Raw genomic sequence first — 23,923 nt, forward strand, 5'->3', positions numbered from 1 at the left:
ACTACAAAAGTGATGCATTTGGTTGCTTACCAAGGAGCTCAAAAGCACCTCAGACCTCACCCACTGAAGTTGTAAAGATGTAAATCCAGTGCTCTATCCAGTGGAAACTAAAGGACAGCTATATCTAGAGGTTGTATATAACTTCAGCAATAAAAATACCAATGTGGTAGGCTGGGTAGTCCAGAGCAATCCCTACCATGTTCCTGAAATAATCTCTGCTTTTTAGTGAGTGCATCACCAGTTCTTCAGATGCTTTCATTTATTTTTCTTTGTTAATTTTTCTCAATTTTTTCAGGTCATAATTCCTGAAGGACATATCAAGAACTTACTTCAGAAATGTCAGATCCTTTGCTGCTCAGTGGATATTGAGCCTTCTCTCAGAGCTTTCCAAGTGTCCTGAGAAGGTACCTCTGATACCCCAGAGAAGGCAGAGCAGCAGTGTCATGATGGCAACTGGACTGCTGAGCAAGTACCCAGCATGTGTTGCCTCTGGAATTAGCAAGCAAAACTAAAGATGCACAAAAAACCACAAAGATGCAGCACTGCCTGTGCTTTATAACAAGACCAGGTATCTATTTGTTCCTGGTACCTAAGGGCCTTCTTCTGCACAAATAGACAGGAACCCATTTTCTAGGCACTTTTCATGGCAGACCTTTATTGAAGGTAGTGCCAGAACAATTTTGTTAACACCTGTCAGTGAAAGCTGTGATTACAAACCAGATATTTTAGATAATCTTGGTAATATGCAATACAAACCATTTGCCAAATGTAGCATCATTAATTACTCCAAATATTTGAAGAATAAGGTTAGTAGCTCTGTGTTTATGGAACTAATCAGCTAGTAGATCTTGAGCACAGTAGTTTAAAGCTTGCTCATGTGTATCTGTAAAAACCTTAATCACACCCTGGACTGCAGTGAAGGTTGCACAATAAATTCAGTAGTAACACTTAAAGAAAATACCATCATGATAATTCCAAAGGAGAAAAAGAATGTGGAAATTAATTAGTTCTAATGGTATAGAATTAAAAACAAAACCCTCAGCAAACAACACACATCTTGAAGATGAAAAGATTTTATCAGTCATAATCATATCTGATCTATATCCCTACTCAAAGTAGGGCTTATTTTATTGCTCAGATTTTTATAAAATTCTCCAGATATGCAGATGCCTCAATATCTCGGGGAAACAGTTCTGTGGAGAATTTTTTTTCTTTTATATAACTGAAATTTCTCTTGTTGCAACTTCTTTGCTACCTTTTGACATCTTCTGTGCACCTCTTTCTCCAATCTCCTTTATAACAATGAAGGTAAAGGAAGCATATTTCCTATAAACTTTATTTTCTCTGGTTAAATAAATCCATTTCTTTAACCTCTCTAAGTACATTATGTGCTTCATCTCCTTAATAATATTGTTGGCCCTCCATTGGACTAGTTCCAATTCTTTCTCATACTGATGGGTATCAAACTGGACACAGCATCCTCTGTTTGATCACACTTGTGCTTCAGGGAGGAGAATAATCACACCCAGAGCAGCACTCTGCACTCACTAACACAGCCCAGCATGTGGTCATCATTCCTTGCCCAAAGAGTGACCCTTATCCCAAATACACCACTTAGGATCTTTTCCTTCCTGCAAAATCCCATTAAATATGTATCAATAGGAGAGGGGAGAAAAAGGAAGGACGGGAAATAAAATTTTTCAAAGTACTGTTTCCTTTAAGGACACAAAGGCAATGCTGGTAAAGAAGGCTGGGTGCACTTCTGAAGTCATCAGATTTCTTCTCTGTGCAGAAGTATGTTATCTCTGTTTACCAATGTTGGCTTAAAAATAAATCTAAACTTGATCAAGTGATACTGAATCACTTGACTTGCCCAAAATCACAAAAGAACTTTATCAAACTGAGAGCCCAAATTACCTTTTTCAGTTTTCAGCTCAGACTTCAATGTCACTCTTAATCTAAAAGTAATTCAGATCAGACTATTCAGAATGTTTCTGTGACTGTTTTTTCTTATTGTCCCACTACTGAAAAGTTGATATGAATACTTTTAGCTTGGAACATAGAAATACACCGACAGCCATGAAATACTTCCTTCTAAAAAAAAGTGTTTCATTTTCTTTTAGGTTATTTGTTTTTTCCTTTGGTAGGCATTCAGCCATTTTTACTAGGTCTCTTCTTGTCACTTTAAATTAAATTCATAAAAATGTCAGAACATGACTGACCAAAATTATTTTCTCATCCACACTGTGGTTCTATTGGGAACTTTTCCCTGGATAATGCTATTTGAACCTGACTATTGACAATAAATTTATTGCCTGTAGAGCTCCAAACGTGTGATGTCTTTTCCTTCCTTCCTGGCTTGATGCTTGCAACTTTTGCCCTTTCTGGGAAAATATTGCCACCCTCAAAGTACTTTTCTCCTTTTAGAAGAAATGTTGTGCTTCTACCATAGAAGGGTCACGTAAGGTAAGAGCTCAGAATGAAAAGTCAGATCAAAGCCATAGCAAGATGGAACAAGAATCATATTTCAGAAAAATAATCCAATTCCCTTCCTGAAACTTTGATATAGAAGTAGTTTTTAGCAACTGAGGTTGGCTGTCATGCCATGTAAATTGCTCAGTTATGAAAAAAACAGCCAGATAACACTCAGCCTCCAGTGTAAGTACCAAATGTAGAGGTATTAATAAGAAAAAATTGGTGTAACATGAACTATTTTGTGTTTTTCAAGAATCATATTCTGAAAGCAAGACTACAACAGTGCTTCCAACATTCATCATTTTATTACAAGTCTCATGATGTTTGGTGTTTTTCCATAAAGAGCCAACTCCTGGAGACATTTCATTACCTGTGATTCTCAGCTCTCATTGAAAAGCAATGCCTGTAGATTTTTCAGTGGAAGAGAAAATTTTGCAAGCTGGAGCCCTAAAGACTTAAAGCAAAGGTAAAGGCCAAATACTTTTAAATTTAGTTTTTAAGTTAAACTTAACTATCTTAGGTTCTGACCAAGAACTTCTGAGTTTTGATGCTGACAGTAGATCTGCTATAAATTTTCTGAATTAAAAAATAATTAATATATTAAAATATATTAAATAGTTATGTGCATTTATATATCTGTGCACACTTACAACTATAACTACAACACATAATTTTTTAGATCTTTATGTTTGCTGCTTCAGATTTAAGTCATATACTACTGACTGCACAGGTAGAAGTGTCCACAAAACCAGAAGGGAACAGCCCAGGTATATTTCTCTATCTAACAATATAAAATATAGATGTACTAGCAGAATTTTTCATAAAATAATTTTGATAATTCATACTTAATCTGTGCTTCCAGGTTTGGTTTTTTTTTAATAGAAAAATTCAATAGTCATGCATCATGATAGGAAAATATTTTAATTTTGGCTGTGTGCACAGAGTGCATAGGAATAACTAAAGAATAGGTGGGAGGGGTGATGAATATATTCACTTGAAGGATGCTTTGAAATGTTTTAATTCCTGTTCAGCAAAATGTGATCACAATTACCTGTGTTAGTGAAAGGGTTTGCCCCCTTACCACCCAAAAAAACCCCAACCTTAAAACTCTTGTTATTGGCCCCTGCAGGACTTGTTTTCTGTTCCCCAGTAAGAGAATAAAAGCAATACCATGTACCCAATGTGGTTTGTCATCCAGGAGGAATAACAACCAGCAAGAAGCAGAAAAAAAGCACATGCTTGCAAATGATAAACATGCAGGAATGTGTTTGTCTTCAAATACTAAAACAGTTTGGAAATAACTTTTGATTGAAAAATCCATAAATTACTACAGTGTGTTATTTCCACATTTATTCAACTGTGTATGTTTATATTATACCAATCAATATTTAACTCAGCTCGTGATCCTGCCACATTCTATTTATACTCATGTATCTATATCAGATAAAGGTTTTACAGCTATGTGGTGGATTCCAGTCATGCAGTTCTGATTTTTTGTTAATTTGCTTGAGGAACTAAGCAAATGAAGGGGATGTACTGGAATAATAATAATAGTAATAACAATAATAAAAAGGCTTAAGACTAATTTCTTCCCAGAAATAGAGAAATTCAAATATCTGAGCAGAATTGGTTTCAAACAAATTTATCTCTTCTTTTCTACTGTTTTTTTTTTTTTTTATATACCAATATAATTATAGCTTGCTTTTAAAATTGGAATTGTAGTATAGGCAATGCCAAACCAAACAGAGCTGGCTACATGGTTTTGATAATTTTCTCTGGTACACACAAGGGTCTACCTACTGTATTTTTTACAATAGCTCCTCAGAGGAAGTCTGAAATGCCATGTTCTTTGTACTCATCAAGTTTCACAAACTTGCATCAAGGTGCAAACATTGACTCTCTAATTCTCTGCTCTTTTGATTTTGTCTCTATGTCTACTGCTTATCTATTTCTTTGTTTTTCATTTCCCTTTATTTTGTTTTGCACTCCTAATATATTAACACACTGGGTTTTGCTCCATTGAACTAAACTTTCCAACTCCATTTCCAAGAAGTTAATCCCATTAAGTTTTTTGTTGTATTTGAAATGGATTTGCCAAGGAAACAATATTGCTGTAATTTATCAATGCACTGCGGCACCTCTAGGAGACAACCGTCTCTGTGTTTGGACAGGATATGTTACATGGAAATTGAGAGAGAATTTGTAAGATTTATTTTCCACTATTGAAAGCTTTCAAGAAGTTAATCTGAAAAAGAGATTATTTCTTTTCTCCACTGTCCAGTAGACAGTGTTATAATTTTTAAATAAAGATCATATAGCCTTGGAAAAGCATTTAACAAGCTTCATTGGGATATTACATTGCAAGCAAAGGTCTTACATGAAAAATTCCTAAATGTGGAAAATAATTTGAGATTTTGGACAAGCCATGGCTCACTTATTTGATTTTTTTATGAAGTTACAAAATAGATGTTGTCCCCAAATACCCTGATCTGCAATGATTAAACTTAGTCTTGTGTGAAGGCCTGGCACAAATCCTCTGTATCATAGCTTAATGATTTATTTTGCTTCTCCCTGAATTTGTCCCTGTTGAAGTCCAAATGTCTTCCAGGGGAGTTGGTTTGGACCATGTAGTCTGTGTGTGATAAAAAAAATAAGTCTGCTTTGAATAAAAGGGGCTTGGATCCAAGGGCTTGGGTGATGTCAAATAGGTTTTATGGTCAGAGAGGGCAGCTAGAAGATACCCTGAGGCAGAGCTCAGCCCCATTGCCTGCTGCCAGAGGACTGGAAAACGAGCCAGAAAGCAGCCTGGCCACTCCTGGGCAAATGCCTCACATCTCCACCCATGTGGGTAAAACCCCTGTAGGAAAGCTGTATGGGGAGGGCAGGAGGGGGCAAAGAGGTGGGCAAATGAAACCCCAGAACTGCTGTGGCTGCAGGGCAGAGCAGATTCCATCTGGGTGCACACATGGGTCACTGGGAAGGACCTGTGTGGATCCTCCATGAGAGCCAGGTGCTATTTAAGGGACCTTCAGGGTGGATCCAAACTCTTAGGTTTCTGGATCCCCTCCATGTGCTCCAGCAGGGCTGTGTGCAATGCACTGATTTGCCATCAGGAATAAGTTTCTTCATTCCCCATCCCTTGAGCTGGATTATGTCATCATGCCAAGGCATTAACCTATGGCTTGTACATCTAAATATATTTGATTTTGGGTTTTCTTCTCTTCTAATATTACAGCTTTGCCTGGAGTTTATAAGTACTCCATTTAAGGAGCTATTTAGCAGTAACAACATTCCTGAGCTCAATCCAAGAATTGAGCTAATTATGGCTCTCCTTCAAAAATCTATTTCCACTCCCCCTCCCAAGGCCCTCTCTCCCTTGTGGCCAAACAGCCTGAAGATAATAAAGTGCAAAAAACTCCTACCTAAATAAACAGAGGAATTAATTGGATACACTGTCACTGACAGATTAGTAAATCCCAGTCTTGCATTACTTATTTATGTGAGTCATCCTGCTGTGTGGAAATATTTGTGTAATATCCCGATTTAGAAGAATTATAATCAAAACCCACAAAACAGGAGGCTTTTTTGGCATCTTCCCTAAATGGGATAAGGAAGAGTAACAAGTAATCTGTTTTAACTGCTCATTATCCGACTAATGCAACTGGTGATAAATACAAAAAAGAGTTTCTGCTCTTGCAACGTCATAAGCATTGCATTAATTTTTCTTTTCTCCATTCAAGAAAAATCATGTTTTACAGTATCCTTGGAAAAAAGCCTTCTCTGTTTATAGGCAGTGCAATTCCACATTCTTGGTATATGGAACACCAAATGTCCAGGGATAGCCAGCATCCTGGCAGAGTGCCATGCATTTTGTTATATAGTAGGAGAGCCAAATTTCCTCCTGCACAGTATGTCTATAAATAAATTGTTCTTCCCAAGCAATTAAATAGAAGCATTTTTCCAACCAGCATGCAAATACAGGAATTTTTCTTACTTCAAGTAATAGCTAATTTATATTAGTTTAAGATCAGAATTATTGTAAAAATTGTATTAAAAATGCCTTCTCCTGAGCTTACAAGGGGATGTAAAAAAAATGCAATGAAAAATTTTATTCAAATTATATTTCTTCTCTTGTAAGGATCTGGCATAAAGAAGCCATCCTGCAACTGTCTGCAATTGAAGTGTTATATATACATTTCAGCAGGGCTGTTAAAGGTTGACACTGCAGGCTTGAGACTGTATTTGCATTCAGCCTGTAGCGTCTTTGGGGTATTTGTGCAGTTTATTTACACAGTGCCTAGAAAAAAATAATCTCATAATATTTGTTGGTGGCTCTAAGAAGATACTAGAAAATAAATTGATATTTTGTGATTCTTGATCTAAAATGTGGATGTCAGCAAACTGTCGCTGAGCTCCTCATCTCTCACTCTTATTCAGAACATATGGTCGTATTTTTGTGGCTTGACTTATCAGGTTATTGAAACAATGCAGGGAGAAGTTTAGGAAATCTTTATCTGGATGCTTTGGTAACTTAAATTTATTGCAATAATCAGTCTTAGAAGGTGTCTGCTTTTCAATCAGATTGGCATTGAGACATCATCTCTTTCAGAAGTGAGAACCAAAAGGAAACTATAGTGGTACCACCCTCTTGAACTTCAAATATTGACAAATTTAAAACATTCCAGTATGCAAAGTGTATCTTATTGTGTGATATTGTGTGTTTGTCTTCATTTTGTTACACATGGAATGTCCTAGAAATCATGGGGAGACAAGGACTTTCTTTTGCTCCTTCCAAATCTCCAGTCATCATCTAGAGCAATTAGGTCATGTATTTACAACTTTTCAGCTTTTTAAAAGGCTTTTTGAGAATGAATGACTTCGAGCTAGCTTTTTCTGTTCCTCTTTTGTAACAAAATTTACATTATTTTTTCCTTTAACTTCCTTCTTCTTCTATTATTATGAAAACTCTTTATATACTAAAATTGTATCTCCCATTCAGAACTACTTCCAGAAGGAAAAGTTTGCTGCAGTGTCATTCCATATGGTAAAAGAAGGATGAAGAAGTTTTTTATCAGAACTAGAAAGCAGATTCCTCTAGATTCAGTATTAAAAACAAGAGCTTGGTAAAAATGCTGGCTATATTATAAGGCAGTGCAAGGAATTAATATATTTCTTGTGAGTACTTTCTCGTGAAAACCAGCACTCTTTCATTAATTTTGATCCAGTGTGTGCAGTATAGTTTCTCTGTGGCTTCATCTGTGCCTCCCACTTTGAATGGGAGCCAGAAAGGTGTCATAGATAGAATTAAGTGGGCCATCTTTTCTTAAGACAAAGTATGTTCTTAAATAATAAATGATCCTGGCAAGTTGTTTATTACCAGCAGTTAATGATCTGTTTATTAGTTAAAGTCTGTGGCTGTTAACACTCTAACAAATCAGTTCACTCTGTTAAACATCAATTTTGAGTACATTATTGGTATTAACCATACAACGAACTAAAACTGTTTCAGACAGTTGATTTTATTGCTGCGGCAGAATTGTATAGTAGGAGGCAAAGGTGTTCAGTAGGGTGCTGCTGTAGATAGATTAGGTTACATTTGTTTGTATTGGTTAGCAACTTGCTTTTATTCACAGTGACTGTGTATTCTTTTTTCCCACATGTCTCTCAAGCAGTTTTAAGTCCTACACACTCTAATTTTTGTAGTTTTTAAGAGTGTAGGAATTACTTTTATGTCTGTGCATATATTTTGGGTAAAAAAAAATTGGTGGCTTAAAAATTAACTTCTGGAAGGTGTGTGGGATGCATAGCTAGCTTAAAAAAAGTTAAAAAAAAACAAAGCTCAGAAATCAAATACTGCTAACACTGCTTGTTTGCCTAAGCAATTGGCACTAGATCAGATGGTTTTCCAGACTAGTTGCAGCTACTGGGAGGAACAGAGTTTGAAGATCCTGGTGTGGCTCTGCATTAAGCTGTGCTGCACTTACATCATGTTAAAATCCCATAAGCGTCTTCAAAAAAAATAAGAAGACCTGAGGTATTAGGTGATGGTGATGAGAATACTTGGTCTTGAGTGGAATGGTGCTCTACAAGGTTTTGGCTCTGCCTAGTCCCAAACCATAAAATACATGGATTGCAATTTTGCATCTGATCAGGAAACAAAGCTGTAAAAGTAGGTTCACTCCTAGGGCTCAAGTATTGGTAATAAGTCTGGCAAGGCTGGATAAATAGGTGTGAGAATTACATTCCAACCTGCAAATTCAAGAGTTCAGGTCTGTTCTTTCAATTTTGACCCACTTCTTATAAGAGGTAGCTCTAAATACTTTCAGCATTTAGAAGTAATCCACTGATACATTGGCAGAGAGTAACCCTCAAACACTTTTCTCTAAAATGTATAAAAAATACTTTTCCCCAATTTGCCTGACAACTAAATTATTTTAGGGTTGTTTCTAGTCTAGGTTAATCCAACTGATCCAAAACCTTGTATGGGCCCAGTATTATATCTCTCCTTTCTGGAAGGACTGGTTCAAATTTGATTTGAGTCTTTTGTAATTCAGTTGAATTCAGATAAAACCAACACAGTTAAACCAGCTATTGGTGGTTCATAGCACTTAGCTAGTGCAAAGGCTATCTCAAAACAGTATTTAAAATTAAATCTCACAAACATTATATTGATAATCTACAACTTGCTTGGGGCAGAAAACATTACTGGAGAACGTGTTGTACCACCACAACTGTAGCTGTGGTCTAAAAGGTCAGTACAGAACAAGAATTCAGTAACAAAAGTGACACTTTGGACCCTGAACAGGAGCTTTCTGTAAAGGTATTAAATTGTTCAGCTCTTTTCATGTTTGCCAACCAATTTTAATGCCCTGTTGAAGGAGGAATAGAAGGACCTGTGGTTTACACCCAGTGTCAACAGCAAGGTAATTTCCTTAAGAGTAAGTACTGCTTTCCTGAGAGTTTTAATTGCCCTCGAGGTCCTGTGGTTTTCATCCAGACTTGCAATTAGCCAGTTATCCCACAGGAAAGTATTTGCAATGTAATCTGAATTAAAACCTAATCCAACTCCTGTTAAAACCAAAGCTAATGTAGATTTGCTGAAATTCTCTCTGTGTCTGTTTGTTGCCAGTGTAGCTTGTTTAGGGCTTGAGCTGCTGCAGCTTCCCTGTCACTCAGGTGTCACCTGCCCTGCTTCAGAGCAGTCCTAGAAAACAAAGCTGCAAGAGAGGGGAAGAGGACAGCTCAGCTCTCACCTTGGCTAGGCAGTGGCACAAACTTTCCCACTTGCCTCTGGGAACATCAAATCACATTTTAGTCTTGCAAAAAATTCAAATTTTATAGACCAATGCTGTAGAAGTCATCGTGTCTGAAATCACATTGCTCGCTGTAGCCCTTGAGGATTACTGCCTGCATCTGCAAGTTTCTGCAGTTGGCATTCTGAGTTTGTGTGCATTATAAGCACAGCAGGATTACACGAAGTCAGATATATCCAAGGAAATCTGTGATGGTTGCTGTTGGAGTAGATTGTTAATGCTGTAAATCTGAATGCACTGACACTTGCTTCTTGCCTGAAATGTAGTGATTGCTATATATGTTTGTATGTGTTTATATATTAAAGTCCTGTGTAGGATGGCATGAATGTTAATTGTGTTTTCCTTTTCTGAATGCCTTTTACTGTCCCTTACTCTGCCCTGTTTATAGAGTGCCACAGAGCAATGAGTGGTTTTAACAGTAAAACCTCTGAGTTGTTTCTGGTAGCATGTATTTTTTCTTATCAATGCATCACTCTGCATCACTCTGCAAAATGAAGCCAAGTGCCAAAACAATTGACTCTTCCTGTACCTTTACTTTCCTTCAGTCTGTAAGAACAAGGCTCCATTTAAATCCTTCTAAATGAATATTGTGAATGACATATCAGAGAAAAGTGTGTGTTTTACCAGTCAGGCTTGAGGGTGTTTGAAATCAGCCCTCAGTTTCAAGTAACAGACAGCAGCAGGACTAACAGAGCCCAGGGAGGGTGAGAGGGAAGTTGTATAGGATGGACAGGTCAATGGGACTCAAGCAACCCACAGGACAGGGAATACAAGAATCATGCAACTTTATGTCCCATGGTTCTTTCTCTTTATGAGCAGTAATTATTGAGTCACTCTCAGCACAGAATTGCTCTACGTGCAGTAAACAGGCAGAAAATTCAAATGTATTTTCAGAATGAAAGATGTTACATTTGTAATGGCTAGATCTTCTCATCTGGATTTTAATGGAGAGACAGCGCCAGTTCAATGATTTCAGAATAAGTGTGCTGCTGGAATTGCTGTGCACTCCTGGATTGCTTAAGAGTGAATGTTTCAATTTTCCTCCTTGAGCCTTGTTTGAGACTGCACAACATGCAACACAACCAAGTGTGGAATATAGCCCAGAAAATTTAAGACACAGACTGAAGATTGTTTGTATATCACTCCCTCTTTGAGGACAGAGCAAGCAAATGGCATGTCAAGCTAATGCTTTTGTTAACCACAGGCAGTTCTGAAGTCAAGGCATTCTGTGCACCAGAAAGTCAGATTTCTTTCAACATAGCTCTTTGCAGAACTTGATGCTCATGTTTAAATCATTTTAGAATTAGGAATCCAGTTGTTGGGCCAGAGTATAGGCTAGGGAACATTTGTACAAAATATTTAAAGTTATTCTCTGGTTTCCCTGGATCCTGTTAATGTTTCAACATGGGCCAGTCTCCTTTTGCTGAAATAGGGCAGGCTGAGGTTAGGAAAACCTAAAATTAGTGGGATTTAAACTCTAATGGCTAGACTAAAGCATTAGTCATCTGGTGACTGATGCCTTAAGATGTCTTTGTAAAGAAAATATTTTTCAGCCAAAAGAAACCAAAACAGTACACTACCTGTTTTGGGAAGACTAAAAATATACGTGTCTATTGGAAAACTGGTTGAGTTACAAAGGTTCTGAAAGTTACCCCAAACTTTTAAAAGTTTGTCTTATGTATGTTCCAAAATGAATATGCACAGGTACTTCACATGACACTTGTTGTGGGTTTTGCAATATTTAAAGATACACAAGCAGATAACCTTTCTGATAGAGCACCAAAGTAGTGATGAAAATGGGTAGATGTTGCTGTCACTAACTGCTGTTTCAAATCCATCTCCCTGCCCTGTTCAAAATAGCTAATTTTGTAACCAACATGCAATTCAAAGGTTTGGAAAGGAAAAATTTTTACAGACAGTTATTGTGAGAGCTGTTATTGGGCTAAAATCTGGTATTCTGAAAATGTCTGCAGTTCACTAAGACTTTTACTCCTAAGTGTATGAGTAATTCTTAATTTTGGGTCACTTCTGAACATGATGTGGTAGAAGCCCACAGCTTACTTTAGAGGAAGCCTGCTCTGTGAACTGTGGTGTCTCTCTAGGAGCATGCAGAAAGGTAGGGAAAAGATCTGCAACTCACTGTCTCCTTCAAGCTGTGCAGATGTTTACAGTACACATGGTAAGACAGCTGAAAGGCTCAAGACACCCTCAGTAAAAAACCTTTTCCATGAGAAAATTCAGAGTAGATCAGAGTGCTCTATAAATTCACATTCTTTATGCACTGACTTTCTCAGTTAGGTCTTTCCTAAAATACTTTATGTCCACTGGATTTTCTCAACATGGCAGCAAATGCATTTTTACTACCCTGAGGTTAAGCCACAGTGAAGAATTGGCCCAAGAAATGTATATATCCATCCATCCATACATACATACATACATACATGCATGCATACATACATCCAAGTTTTGAGCACATTTCATCCTTAAATCAGTTGGTAATGTATGTTGATATACCCACTACAAGAGGCAGAATGGGGAAGAGCCATTTTTCCCTTTCCCTGAGAATCTTTACCCATGGCAAAAGTCACATAAGGATTCATCCTCACTCCCAAAAGCATATTGTGCCACATCAGCACAGAAATAAAGAGGATGCCATCAATAAAACTTCTGAAAAATGAAATATCCCTGACTTTTGGCTCCTGTATCACATTCTCTGCTCAATTCCTAGTCCAGAATTTCATCTAACTACACAGCATGCTGACCTCTTGAAACAGGCATCGGGCCCAGACTATGATCTTGCATATCTTACTAAAACTTAGGAAAAAATCCAACAAAAAAACTCTGAATTTACATTTTCATAAAAGAACAGAGTTCCCTTCAAAAACAAAAATTTGAAGACTAGGCTGTGAGAAAGCAGTGCATAGGAATTAGATAGAAAATACAAACCCAAAGGCAAAGTGTCTAGAGACAGCTGCAAGTGGATAAATACTGGCATAACACTTGTTACTACAAAATATTGTATAATCCCAAATTATAAAAAATTCCCTGTCTCAGTAGATGAGATTCAAAGCATAAAGGGTACATGTTGCAAATTTTCAACTAGAGGTGAACATGTATTACAGGACTTCAAAACTCTTGTCCTGGTTAGTTTGGAATTAGATGGTTAGTTAGGAAGAAAATAACCATAAATTAATTCAGACCTCAAATTAATAATATCTAAATGTAACATTTTCTGGTGGCTTTCAGAAAAGTATAAAAACACTTAAGTATATCAATATTGTAAATAAAATTGTCTTTAGAAATACTAAAAAGAAACAAATCCAAACACAACATAAACACAACTTTTTTAGTTCTGTCATCTAGTGGTTTGAGTCTTGTGCTGAATTCTCCAAATGATCTTTACAGGAAATAGGCTATTTTTGCCTAAATTAGAACACAAATGAGGATGTGGTTTACTGACAGCGTGATAGAGACATAGATTAAAGTTGAGAACATTAGTAGGTAAATGCAATAACTCTTCCACTTCACTTGCTTCACTAGATGATGGTTTTTTTTGCCTAATGTAAGCATTGGTCACTGAAACATTATAGTGATTATAGTGATATTTATTTCAATGACAATATCAAAACATTGTCTAACCAAGATAGTTTTTCTGTAGTTCCTTCTGGCATCTTTGCCTTGCCTACTTCAAATCCGTTACCCTTTGTTACTTTTGACCTTCATCACTAATATTATTTCCTTGATTTATAAAAAAATGCAAAATATATGTATTCATTATATGCATCTGACACACTTCACTAAAAGAAGTCCACTAGGTTTCAGTCATATAGTGTTTGGAAATGATAATGTGACTTTTAGCTGGAAGACTTCTCTATTTCACTTCTGATTCAAAATCACTGGCAAGTACCAAGCAGACTTCCATAGGTGTGAGATTGGGCTCCAGTTCTAGTTCCACCACAGTAAACACTGTTAGATTAGACTACAGTCATATTCATAAACTCTAAATCTCCGAAAACCATTGAAGTCTGAATATACATCGTGTGCATGGTACAGAAAACAATGTTATATCTGTCTTTTGTACAGCTGACTTATTTATTTTTGAAGCTGACTTTGTTGCTCTAACTCCCTTGCAAAGACTTTTGAGGTTCTTTGCATTACAAATGAAGAGTTAATTTGGGTGTAACCTCCAGAGCCTTTTCAGAGAGAGGAGAGGTTCTGGTGGCATTATGTATCTACAGTTTATACTACAGAGAAGACCTTTAGCCAATGTAATAATGCCTGGGTGGAATGATAAATGCTGACCACATACAATTCCTATTGATTTGGAGCTCTGTGTGCTCAGGAGCTGTTATGGTTTAAAATCCAATGTGGTACACGATGATCCGAAAATTTAGTTCAGTTATTAGAAAAAGGTAAATGAACAATAGAAGTCTTAGTTTGGTTTATGTTTATCAGTTGGGAAAACGGTCCTTTGGCTTATAATAGTACAAACTCTGACATAGAAAATTGTGTAATAGCATAATGAGCACAACTTATGCACAATCTTTGTAGGGAGCAGATACACATATCTCCCTCTCCTCCATTACATGTGACTGTATGTATAACATGGGGAATTACATTTAGCTCATCCTTACAGAGAAAAATTAAAGTACTAATAGGTTAGAGTGAAGTCATCCTGTCTTGAAACACACTTCTGGTAAGCACACTTCTACAGTATGTTCAGTTTCCAGAAGAAATTTTGGCTGCTGGCTGTACTGGGATTGAAAACCAGTTTGTAAACCTGGGTCAGTCATGTGTGTGCAACAGACCCACTATGTGTGCCCCTCCAGCACATCCCTTGGAAGGAAATTTTTCTTAATGTAGATGTCCTGATCATCCCACTTTTATGAGCCTAAATGGGTTTGATTGCAGTACCTTTGAGAGAAGTATCTCACTCAAACTGCTTTTGATGGAAAAAAAAAACTTCCAAGTAACAAGGCATCCTCCCGTTGACTCCTGCCATTGCAGCCAAGGACCCAAAGTGTATTCCCATTGTCCGCTTGCAAAGATGCACTATTTCAAAAGATTATCCTTTGCAACAATCTGCTCAGTTTAGATGTGTATTTCTCTGTTAAGATGAAAAGTCTTTTTCTTGCTGAGTCATTAATGTCGTATATCCTCATTTGCCAAGTCTGCTGTTAGTTGGGATACATATGAAACCTGCAAAAAAAATCTCACTGGCCTTTGTTCAAATTGAAATGGAAACTTATAAGAGATTTTACTTTCTTCACTAGCTTATATCAAATCAGACAGAATCTGTACCAGCTTTTAAATTGCTATAACATCTGATTTGTCTATAACAGAATTTGTCTATGTTGACTCATTACAATTCTGAAAAAAAAGTCACCTCTGACCACTAACAAAGGGGGTAGTGTATCTTGAGAACTCTGTGTATGACTAACTGACATATACAATAAATACAAATGTTACTACAGTAACAGATTGAAATTATATAGTTCATTTAAACCTTTTTCCAACTTCAGCTTAGTCCCCGCTAAAGCACACAGGAAATAAACATATTGAGCTGTCTGGCACCAGGCAACTATCCAGGTCCTGTTCTGTCTAGCACTGTGCTAGGCTTATCCATCTAATCAACATTAGGAGGTTTATTTATGTGAGACAGATATATTAGTAATAAATGAATTTATTCAGTAGCTTGGTGGATTTATATATGTACAAAATCATTTTAGTTTAAGCAGACTTAAAACTGAGTGACTCCACTACTTTTATGGGCTGTATCCTGAAGCCCTTAGCACATTCTAGTCTCCTCTTCACAGGAAAAAAAATACAACTCAAACCACACAAACCCCCCCCCACACACCAAAAACCCCCCAAAACAAAAAACCAAAACACATTACCAAAACAAAACACTAATTGAAGTGAATGGAATGTTTACTGGAGCAAAAACTGAAAAAGACGTAAGAACTGGTGAAATGCAAGTGAACATGAATCTAGCTGAGTGGCATTTCAAAGACTAGTGGTATATTTATATACATTGTATGCACTATTCCATGTATAAAAGTCTGTTTCAATTTTTACAGCCCAGGATAGTTTGTACAAGAGAAACAGCTGGCAGAATTCAGAAGGGATATCTGGGTTTTCTTCATCACACCTATTTGTACTTTAGACAGACTTTGTTTTAAGGCATTAATTTGACATGGGAGTCAGGTCTGTGCTACGTTGAAGACTGTTTTCACTGATTCCTCTGTTGTTTTTTAGAAAACAAGACTGAGAATTCTCTTAGTGCTAAGGTTTATCCATTTCAATCAGACAGTGAGTGGCACATTCCCACCTCATTCGCAGTTTTTAATTCCAATTGCTTTTGAAATGTCCCTTTTCCTTCCCCCCTTTATGCTGCCACTTGAAAGTTGAAATGCAGCAAGAATGTAACGTTAGGTGCCAGTTTTCTGAATTACAGGGTGAGTGCTTTAGCTGATCCCAAAAAGCAAGTGTCTTTTTATACCGCATAAAAGCCTGAAATGTTTACATATCAAAAGGCTGTAGGCCAATTTCTGTCAAAATTATACATGAAGTTAAGCAGTACAAGCAATTTATTTAAACACTAGTCATTGTAGAAAAATTCAAAACCATATGCTCTTTTAGCAGTTTTTCACAAATGCATTTGACCCATGACTTGGCAAGACATGCATGCTTCATAATTTACTCTAAATTTCAAATCCTCTTGACGTTTAAATAAAAGATCTTCATTAATAAAGTTTATATGAATGAAAACTTTAGAAGCTGATATTGTTAGAGGGAAGCTTTCAGAAAAATACCCAACCGCGTTTCTGCCTCGTTTTCAAATGACTGACTCTCCTAATCAGTTCAAGATAAGTTTATTCTGGGAACAAATTACGGTAATTCCGCATTGTATGACTTTTATACTTTTTTTCTTCCTGGTGAAGCAATGATGCAATCAATTTGAAACAAACGTGGGGAACGCTGCAGGGTGATGGCATTTATAAGTGAGGGATGTGCCGCGAAGCGCCGTTTCGCCGCCGGTCATCCCCCAAAGCCCCGGTTCACCCCCGCTACCCCCGGCGTGGGGCGGGAGCCGCAGCCGGGACCTGCTGGCCGAGACCAGCCCCGGCCGGGCTGGGGCTCGGCGCCCCGGGCCCCTCCCGGCCGGTCAAAGACTCCGCAGGGAAAGGGATGGGTGCGTTTTGCATCCCAGGAATTATTCTTTAATATATTAAAATTAAAAAAAAAAGTCAGATTTCTCCGCATTTTCACAGACTTGTGTATGGTGATTGCTTTGTATGAAATCGTGTTTGGGTAATAATATTGAAAATCAGCGCCGTGTTTACCGTATTTCATACCTAACAGCTTGCTCTGCCCAGTGCTATGCTCCTCTTTAGATCCCTCTTTCAACCCATGCTGTGACCACCCTCCCGTAACAAACAATTGCTTAGCAACACTATGCAGCACAATTTGCTTGTGTTTCATTTGTTATTACAATTTCACCCCGACATTGTGTGACAACTGATTGTTTGTTTAACACAATTTTCCGTTTGCCAGGTTAGCAAAGAGCGCATGGGAAATGAGAAACTCCGAGAGCAGGCTTTGCGAAGCGGGTATCGAAACCGGGGGTTTCACGGCAAAACGACTCAGACTAAAACAAAACAAAATAAAAGAAACCGTCCCCACTGGGCCAACAAAGTTATTTGGAAAATATAATTTCTAAATTAGGAATGAGGGTGAGAGTTGTAGCATGGTGGATCATCCGTCGGGAGAACAAAAAACTCTCTGGGAAGCCGAGCGCCCGGCGGGCCCGGGCGGTGTGTGCTCCGCCGGCGCCGCGGCTCCTCGGGTGCCCACTCGTGTCCCGCGGTGCTGCTGTCACCTGGGAGAAGCCGGACGGGCGCGGAGATGAAGCCCTGACGCAAGGGATGCTAAACACCCGAGAAGTCGGCCCCGGCGGCGGGTGTCCCCACCGAGGGCATTCCCATCTGCGAGCCCCCGCAGGAAGCGGGGCTCCGGGGGTCACCCGGTTTGTCCCCCGAGGGGCGGCAGTCCCGGCTGAGCGCTGTCCCCGCCGCCCGCCTCCGCGGCCGCGCAGCGCCCGTCCCGAGATGCTCCCGCGGGATGCGCCACTCCGGGCCGGAGCCGGAGCGGGCCGTGCCCCGCTGCCGGCCTCCCCTCGGGCCTGCCTCTCCCGGGGACCCCCGCCCGGCTCGCCCGGGCCACCGGAGGGATGCTGTCGCGCATTGCTGCAGAGCCGCTGAGGACGTGAAGGAGCATCCCGATGGCGGCATTAAGCAGGCGCTGCTCTGCATGCAGCGTGACCGGCTGCACTCAGGGAATTACTGACCAAAAAAACCCCAACAAACCGAAACTCCCACTCCAAGCCCACCCACAAACAAATAAAAAATAAAGAAAACTCTCAAAACATCAACAGGAAAAAAATTATCCCAAATCTAACCAAAAACCCGCCTAACCGTGTGTCAAATAGTTTCACTTTCTATCAAATTTGAAAAACTTGCACGAAGTTCAGGTCTAAATGCCGAAGGCATAAAGAAATGGTTAGGCAGATAAATTGAAGTAAAAAAAAATGCAGCTAATTAATCACATTGCGATGTATCAATAAAGCGATAATTTAGTTTTTGCAATTGTTTTTTAACGCTTATACAAATCTTTCGCTAGAAATACGTTTCAGATCATTCTCAGGTGCGGTTTCAAATCCTGGTATATCGAGGAAAGGAAGGCTAAAGATAAAGTGCGAGTAAGCGCTAACGAGGATATTCTTTGTTGAGGAAAAATAATGTGTTCCTCGTAAACGAACTCTAATGGCTTGTTTTCATTTCATGCGTACAATTTCCTACCTTCTTTGATGGAGAGTTGATGGGGTAAATAGTCTAATCTTATTCAGTTCACCTCCTGTGGATTCCCAGGGACAGTCGTGACAGACGAAGTATTCTGCAAATCACAAGAGCCAGCTACCAGGAGAGCCAAACCTCTTAATATGAAGAGTTTTAGGGATTTAAAATTTCTCCATTTAAAAATTCACGGAACATGCAAAATATAAAGTTTTCTGCATCATTGCAACTTTATGGGCTTTGTTTTCTAAGCTAGATAATTAAAGATTAAAAAGAAAAGAAATAGGCACCAAGATAGATCGGAAGCAAATCGGAATACCTACCACACGCGGGGATTTGAGATGGCATTGGTCTTTAACGTTTGCTTCTCTTGGCTTGTTTTAAAAACAAAAAGTGATACCTGTCTGAATCTGTTAAAAAAGGAAGAAAAAAAAAACTGAAAACGGGGAGAGAGACAAGTTTACAATATTCATGTGTCCTTGTTCTGCCAGGTGACCTAGGAAAATAATAAAAAATAATTCAGTTACTCAGTGGAGACGTTGTTGCTTCACTGCATAAACCTTAAATCAGAGAAACACATACTCTTCAATGCCCGTTCAGTCCTCCGAGCAAGATACAAACCCTGCTACAGAAACACTTGGAGTGGGGGGGGCGTTGCATGTTTATGTGGCAGTTTATTTCTTTTTTTTTTTAAGTGCTTCTTAAGCAGTTCGAAGCATAAATAATGAATCTCAGCCTTAGACAGAGGAAATCGCACCCACTAATGTGAACTAACACGACCAAAGTAGGTGCATAATAGACAAGACTAGGAGCTGCTAACCACTTCTACACAATGGCATTAATAAGATTAACCTGGGCAATTAGCCGGTGCAGCAGAGATCAAGCCTAAATCTGGGGCCTTTCTAAAAAGCCCACTAATGGAAAGGATTACGTTAATTTCATTAATTCTCAATACACAGACTCTGGCTGCTTTCACTCCTTTGTGTAACCCCCACCTCTTCCCCACCAAAAAAGGGGAGAAAAAAAAAATCAAATCTGGTTTTGTTTGTCATCTGCATATTACCAGGAACTAAATCCAGGATGACGTCGCCTGGGTATAAAAAAGGGAAGAGGTTCAGATGGATTATACTCCGAGCAGCCCTCTGGGTTGAGATCAGTAAACAGGCGAGAGTTGAGGGGGGAAAGTTCCAGGGGTGGATCCTGCGCACACGCACACACACCGCACACGCGCGCACAGACACACACGCACACTCTGCCCGCAAGCTGCCCTCGGAAAAGGCTCTTTTCTTTTCGCTCCGATCTCTTTCTAAAATTTATCCGAAAAGTTTCGATTTCGTGTCCTTCCAGCCTCTTCCCCCCCCCTCCCCAGCCACCACCTACCCTCCCTCCCGCCCTCCTCCCTCCCTCCCCCGGCCGGTCCCCGCCGCCCTGCCCCGCACGGTTTGGGGCATGCCTGTGAGCATGTTCAGCATCGACAATATCCTGGCGGCCAGACCTCGCTGCAAGGACTCGGTGCTGCTGCCCCCGAGCGCCGCGCCCGTCGTCTTCCCCAGCCTCCACGGGGACTCGCTCTACGGCAGCGCCTCCGACTACAGCGGATTTTACTCCCGGGCGGTGGCTCCCGCCTCCGCGCTGCCGCCGGCCGTCACTGGATCTCGGCTCGGCTACAACAACTACTACTACGGGCAGCTGCATGTGCCGGCGTCCCCCGTGGGCCCTTCGTGCTGCGGGGCCGTGCCGCCCCTGGGCGCCCAGCAGTGCTCCTGCGTCCCCCCCGCAGGTAAGGCGGCCCCGCGTGGGACGGGGCGGACGGGCCCCTTTGTTCCCGCAGCCGCGGGGCCGGAGCGGGTGGCGGGAGCTGGAGGCCCGCAGGAGAGCGGGTGGGCGGCGGGAGGGGACATTTTCGGGACGGGACGGGACGGGACAGGAGTGGGGGGAAGCAGCGATCTCATGCAAAGCCTATCGTCGACTCGTCTGTCTGTCCGTAGGTTACGAGGGCACTGGGTCAGTCCTGATGTCCCCTGTTCCCCATCAGATGTTGCCCTACATGAACGTGGGCACTTTGTCCCGGACGGAGCTGCAGTTACTGAATCAGCTGCACTGCAGGCGAAAAAGACGGCACCGGACTATCTTCACTGACGAGCAGCTGGAAGCGCTGGAAAACCTCTTCCAGGAAACGAAATACCCAGACGTGGGCACGAGGGAGCAGCTGGCCAGAAGGGTGCACTTAAGAGAGGAAAAAGTGGAGGTACTTTGCTTTCTTTTTCTTTCTTCAACCCTCTCCCCATTCGCACTCAAACGCGCCCGAACCGGATGTATCGCGGTGCGGCTCCAGCCCGGCTCTGCCAGCGGAGGGAGAGCGACCGCTTTGCGGGGGCAGAGGGAAAGTTTTTTATTATTTCCAAGTGCCCTTCCTTGGGACGGCCAGCCGAGCCTGTCACAGGGCTGCGAGGGATTGTCGGCAGGCGGCTGTGCCTCCTGAATGCGCCCGGCCGGTCCCACCCGAGCGGCTTCCCCGCCTCCCTCCCTCCGTCCGTCCGTCCGTCCGTCCGTCCGAGTTTGGCCGCCGCACACCGGCCCCAGCAGGGCTCCTGCGGGGCTGAGGTCAGCTGCGGGTTTGCATAGTTTTATTTTTGTTTTTCGCCCTAATAATTTAATTTCTTAACGTAACAGGTTTGGTTCAAAAACCGCCGGGCGAAGTGGAGGAGGCAAAAGAGATCGTCTTCGGAGGAATCAGAAAACGCACAAAAATGGAATAAAGCGTCTAAAACGTCACCGGAGAAGAGACCAGAGGACGGGAAAAGTGACTTGGACTCTGACAGCTGATACTTCTAAGTGGGGGGGACATTTCCCGTGGACTGTCGGATACACTCCAGAGGATGCTACTAATCTTGCACAAGATCTGCCTTGTTGGAGGGGGGAAATATCTGTATATAATGTACAATGCCCCGAGCTAATTCCGTGTAAATAAAATGTGTTGCGGAGGTGTTGCACAGGTAGACGGCGGCGCGTTTGTTCACTCTGCGCCGCGGGGAGAGGGAGCGGAGAGGGACAAGGGAGCAGGGAGCGATGGTGCCCAGCTCCCCGGGGTTCCTCGGTGTTCCGCGGTGCGGCATCACGGGGGGAACGCCGGCGGAGGGCAGCGCTGGCAGGCGGGTCCCGCTCGCCGCACGCCGGGCAGCGATGGTGGGACTCGCACCCGGAGGGAAGCGGCCGGGGCCCAGCCTGGCAGCCCGGTACGAGCCCGAGGGGCCGGGAGCGAACCCCGCCGCTCCTCCCGGGGCGGCCCTCGGCAGTCCGGCCCCGCTGGCCCGGCCGCGGCCCGAGCGCTTCTCCCGTCCGGGAGCGCCGCGGGTCCCGGCCGCCGCTCCTCCCGCCCACCGTGCCCTTGGGAGACACCGGCAGGGGAAGCAAACCCGGCCCCACACTTGTTAACTCCTGCTCTTTCCCCTGTCTCCCTGCGCTTGAGCTTGGTTGAGTTTCCAAAGCGTTTGTCTTTGACCCTCGTTTTGAAAAGCCAGCTCTCTTCAGCGGTGTTTAAAGCTGTTGTTAATAAATTGTAGACATTACCAGATTAATTACGCGTATAGGGGAGTACGAGCCCTTGTGTGCTGCTTTTTTCAGGTGTTTCAGAGGAAGTTGCTAATGGAAGTTTTCTCCCCTTTGAGGCAGCACCTTTGCAATTCCGAAAGCAGTGACAGCCTGGCCTCGTTTTACTCTTCCCTCTACGAGGGCCTCGTAGCAGAGACGTCTATTCCCCCTTTAAAATCCACGCTCGTTTTCCTTCCGCTTTTTTCCCCTGTGGCTCTCCAGCTCAGAGCTTATAATTTCAGAGAGGAGCCACAGTGGTTCCCCATGGTGTTGTGTTTAGGAAGACACTTCTCTGTCCTTGCCTAAAAGACTGTTCATAAAGTTAAAACAAATAACCTGAAAGTGTAAATCCAATTCAGACGATCTCTGGCCCGAAAACTTCATGCTGTGCCTTTCATTCAAAGTTAAGTCGTAGTAAGCTGATTTTTCTTAATTATGGCCAATGCCTAAACTCACCTATATCTATTAATCTCACCTACTTTAGACAAATTGTTTGTTCAAAAATGCTCACCATTACTTCCAGTGATGCAAGAAAGGGTCAACTGCTGTGTTGCTTGCCTTTTTCCTATTTTTCGTGATAGATCCAGGTTTTTATGGGTGTTGTAACATGGTGCATACTGCAGGTGTTAGTGTGAGAGAACCAGTCTTAGTACCTGTCTGCTCAGATAGCTCTTAGATGCCAATGTTTCCACAGAGATGTCGTATCTCTTTCTGAGTGACCTCTCACCACATCAAGATGTAGGAGCAGCTGCTGTGGAAGCAATTCAGTGTGGTTTTGTGTGAGCCAGCCTTTAGGAGGCTAAGAGTTTCACAGCTACTGCTGTCTTGAAGGGAAAAAAAAATTAGCCTCTTGTTCCTCAGTACAGCAGAAGAGGAAGGATAAAAACAAATGGATTCTTCTTGTACACATGTGATGGTTTGGTTTTATGGAGCTATTACATTTTGGAGATTCTACCCTATTGCTATGGATGCATATTTGACCTCTGTAAACTATACTGAATTACAACACAACAGCACTAAAAATTAGTTCTTAAATTGCTGAAAATTAGATTTGAAGTGTTTTGTTATGTTATATGCAGGAAGTCTCAGTGAGTGAAGTTTTAATGTCATCACCTCTGTATTTAGTCACTGTTAGGTTTTAAAATGCATACTTAATTTGCAAATAAAAGCCAGGTCTAAGGATAATATTGCCCAAGACTTTACAAATGCTTATATATTTGTGTTACTTCCATGTGTAAATATCCATATTGTCACAATAGGAGCTTGGTAAGGTTTTGTTTTGTTTTGCTTTTTTTATTTTTTGTGTGGTATGACAATTTTGGAAGTCTCTATTAAAGATTTTAGCTTGCATAGTTGAATGTAGGAGTTAAACTAGATCTGGATTTGTAAGAAATGGGATTTAAAAAGATTTTTGATTACTAATAGGAGTTACTTAAAGTTGCAGTACACATCTTTAAAGAAACGTAGATATTTCCAATGGGAGCAATGGCTCCATTTGTGACCCACAGAAGCTCCAGGTCCCCAAACATTAATGGATTTATTGAGAGTTGTTTGTTATGTGGAAACATAAGATGTGATGTAAGAATCAAAACTTTGTATTCCAAAACACAGTTCTAGTCATAGAATTGAATCACCTCTGATTTCTTTAAAATAACATTGTACTTTTGTCTGTATTAATTTTTGAGTTTT

The 23,923-nt window shown here is 40.9% G+C and overlaps 1 protein-coding gene across 1 annotated transcript; it reads left to right on the forward strand.

The window, feature by feature from the left end:
• Positions 1 to 19,723: 19,723 nt before the first annotated feature.
• GSC (goosecoid homeobox) lies at positions 19,724 to 21,469 on the forward strand. The gene is made up of 3 exons (XM_021549655.2): positions 19,724 to 20,423; positions 20,632 to 20,891; positions 21,317 to 21,469. The coding sequence occupies exons 1-3, from the start codon at positions 19,724 to 19,726 to the stop codon at positions 21,467 to 21,469; spliced, it is 1,113 nt and encodes a 370-aa protein (XP_021405330.2).
• Positions 21,470 to 23,923: the final 2,454 nt, after the last annotated feature.

This window comes from Lonchura striata, chromosome 6, assembly GCF_046129695.1.
Source record: "Lonchura striata isolate bLonStr1 chromosome 6, bLonStr1.mat, whole genome shotgun sequence".
In the NCBI taxonomy this organism is placed as follows: Eukaryota; Metazoa; Chordata; class Aves; order Passeriformes; family Estrildidae; genus Lonchura; species Lonchura striata.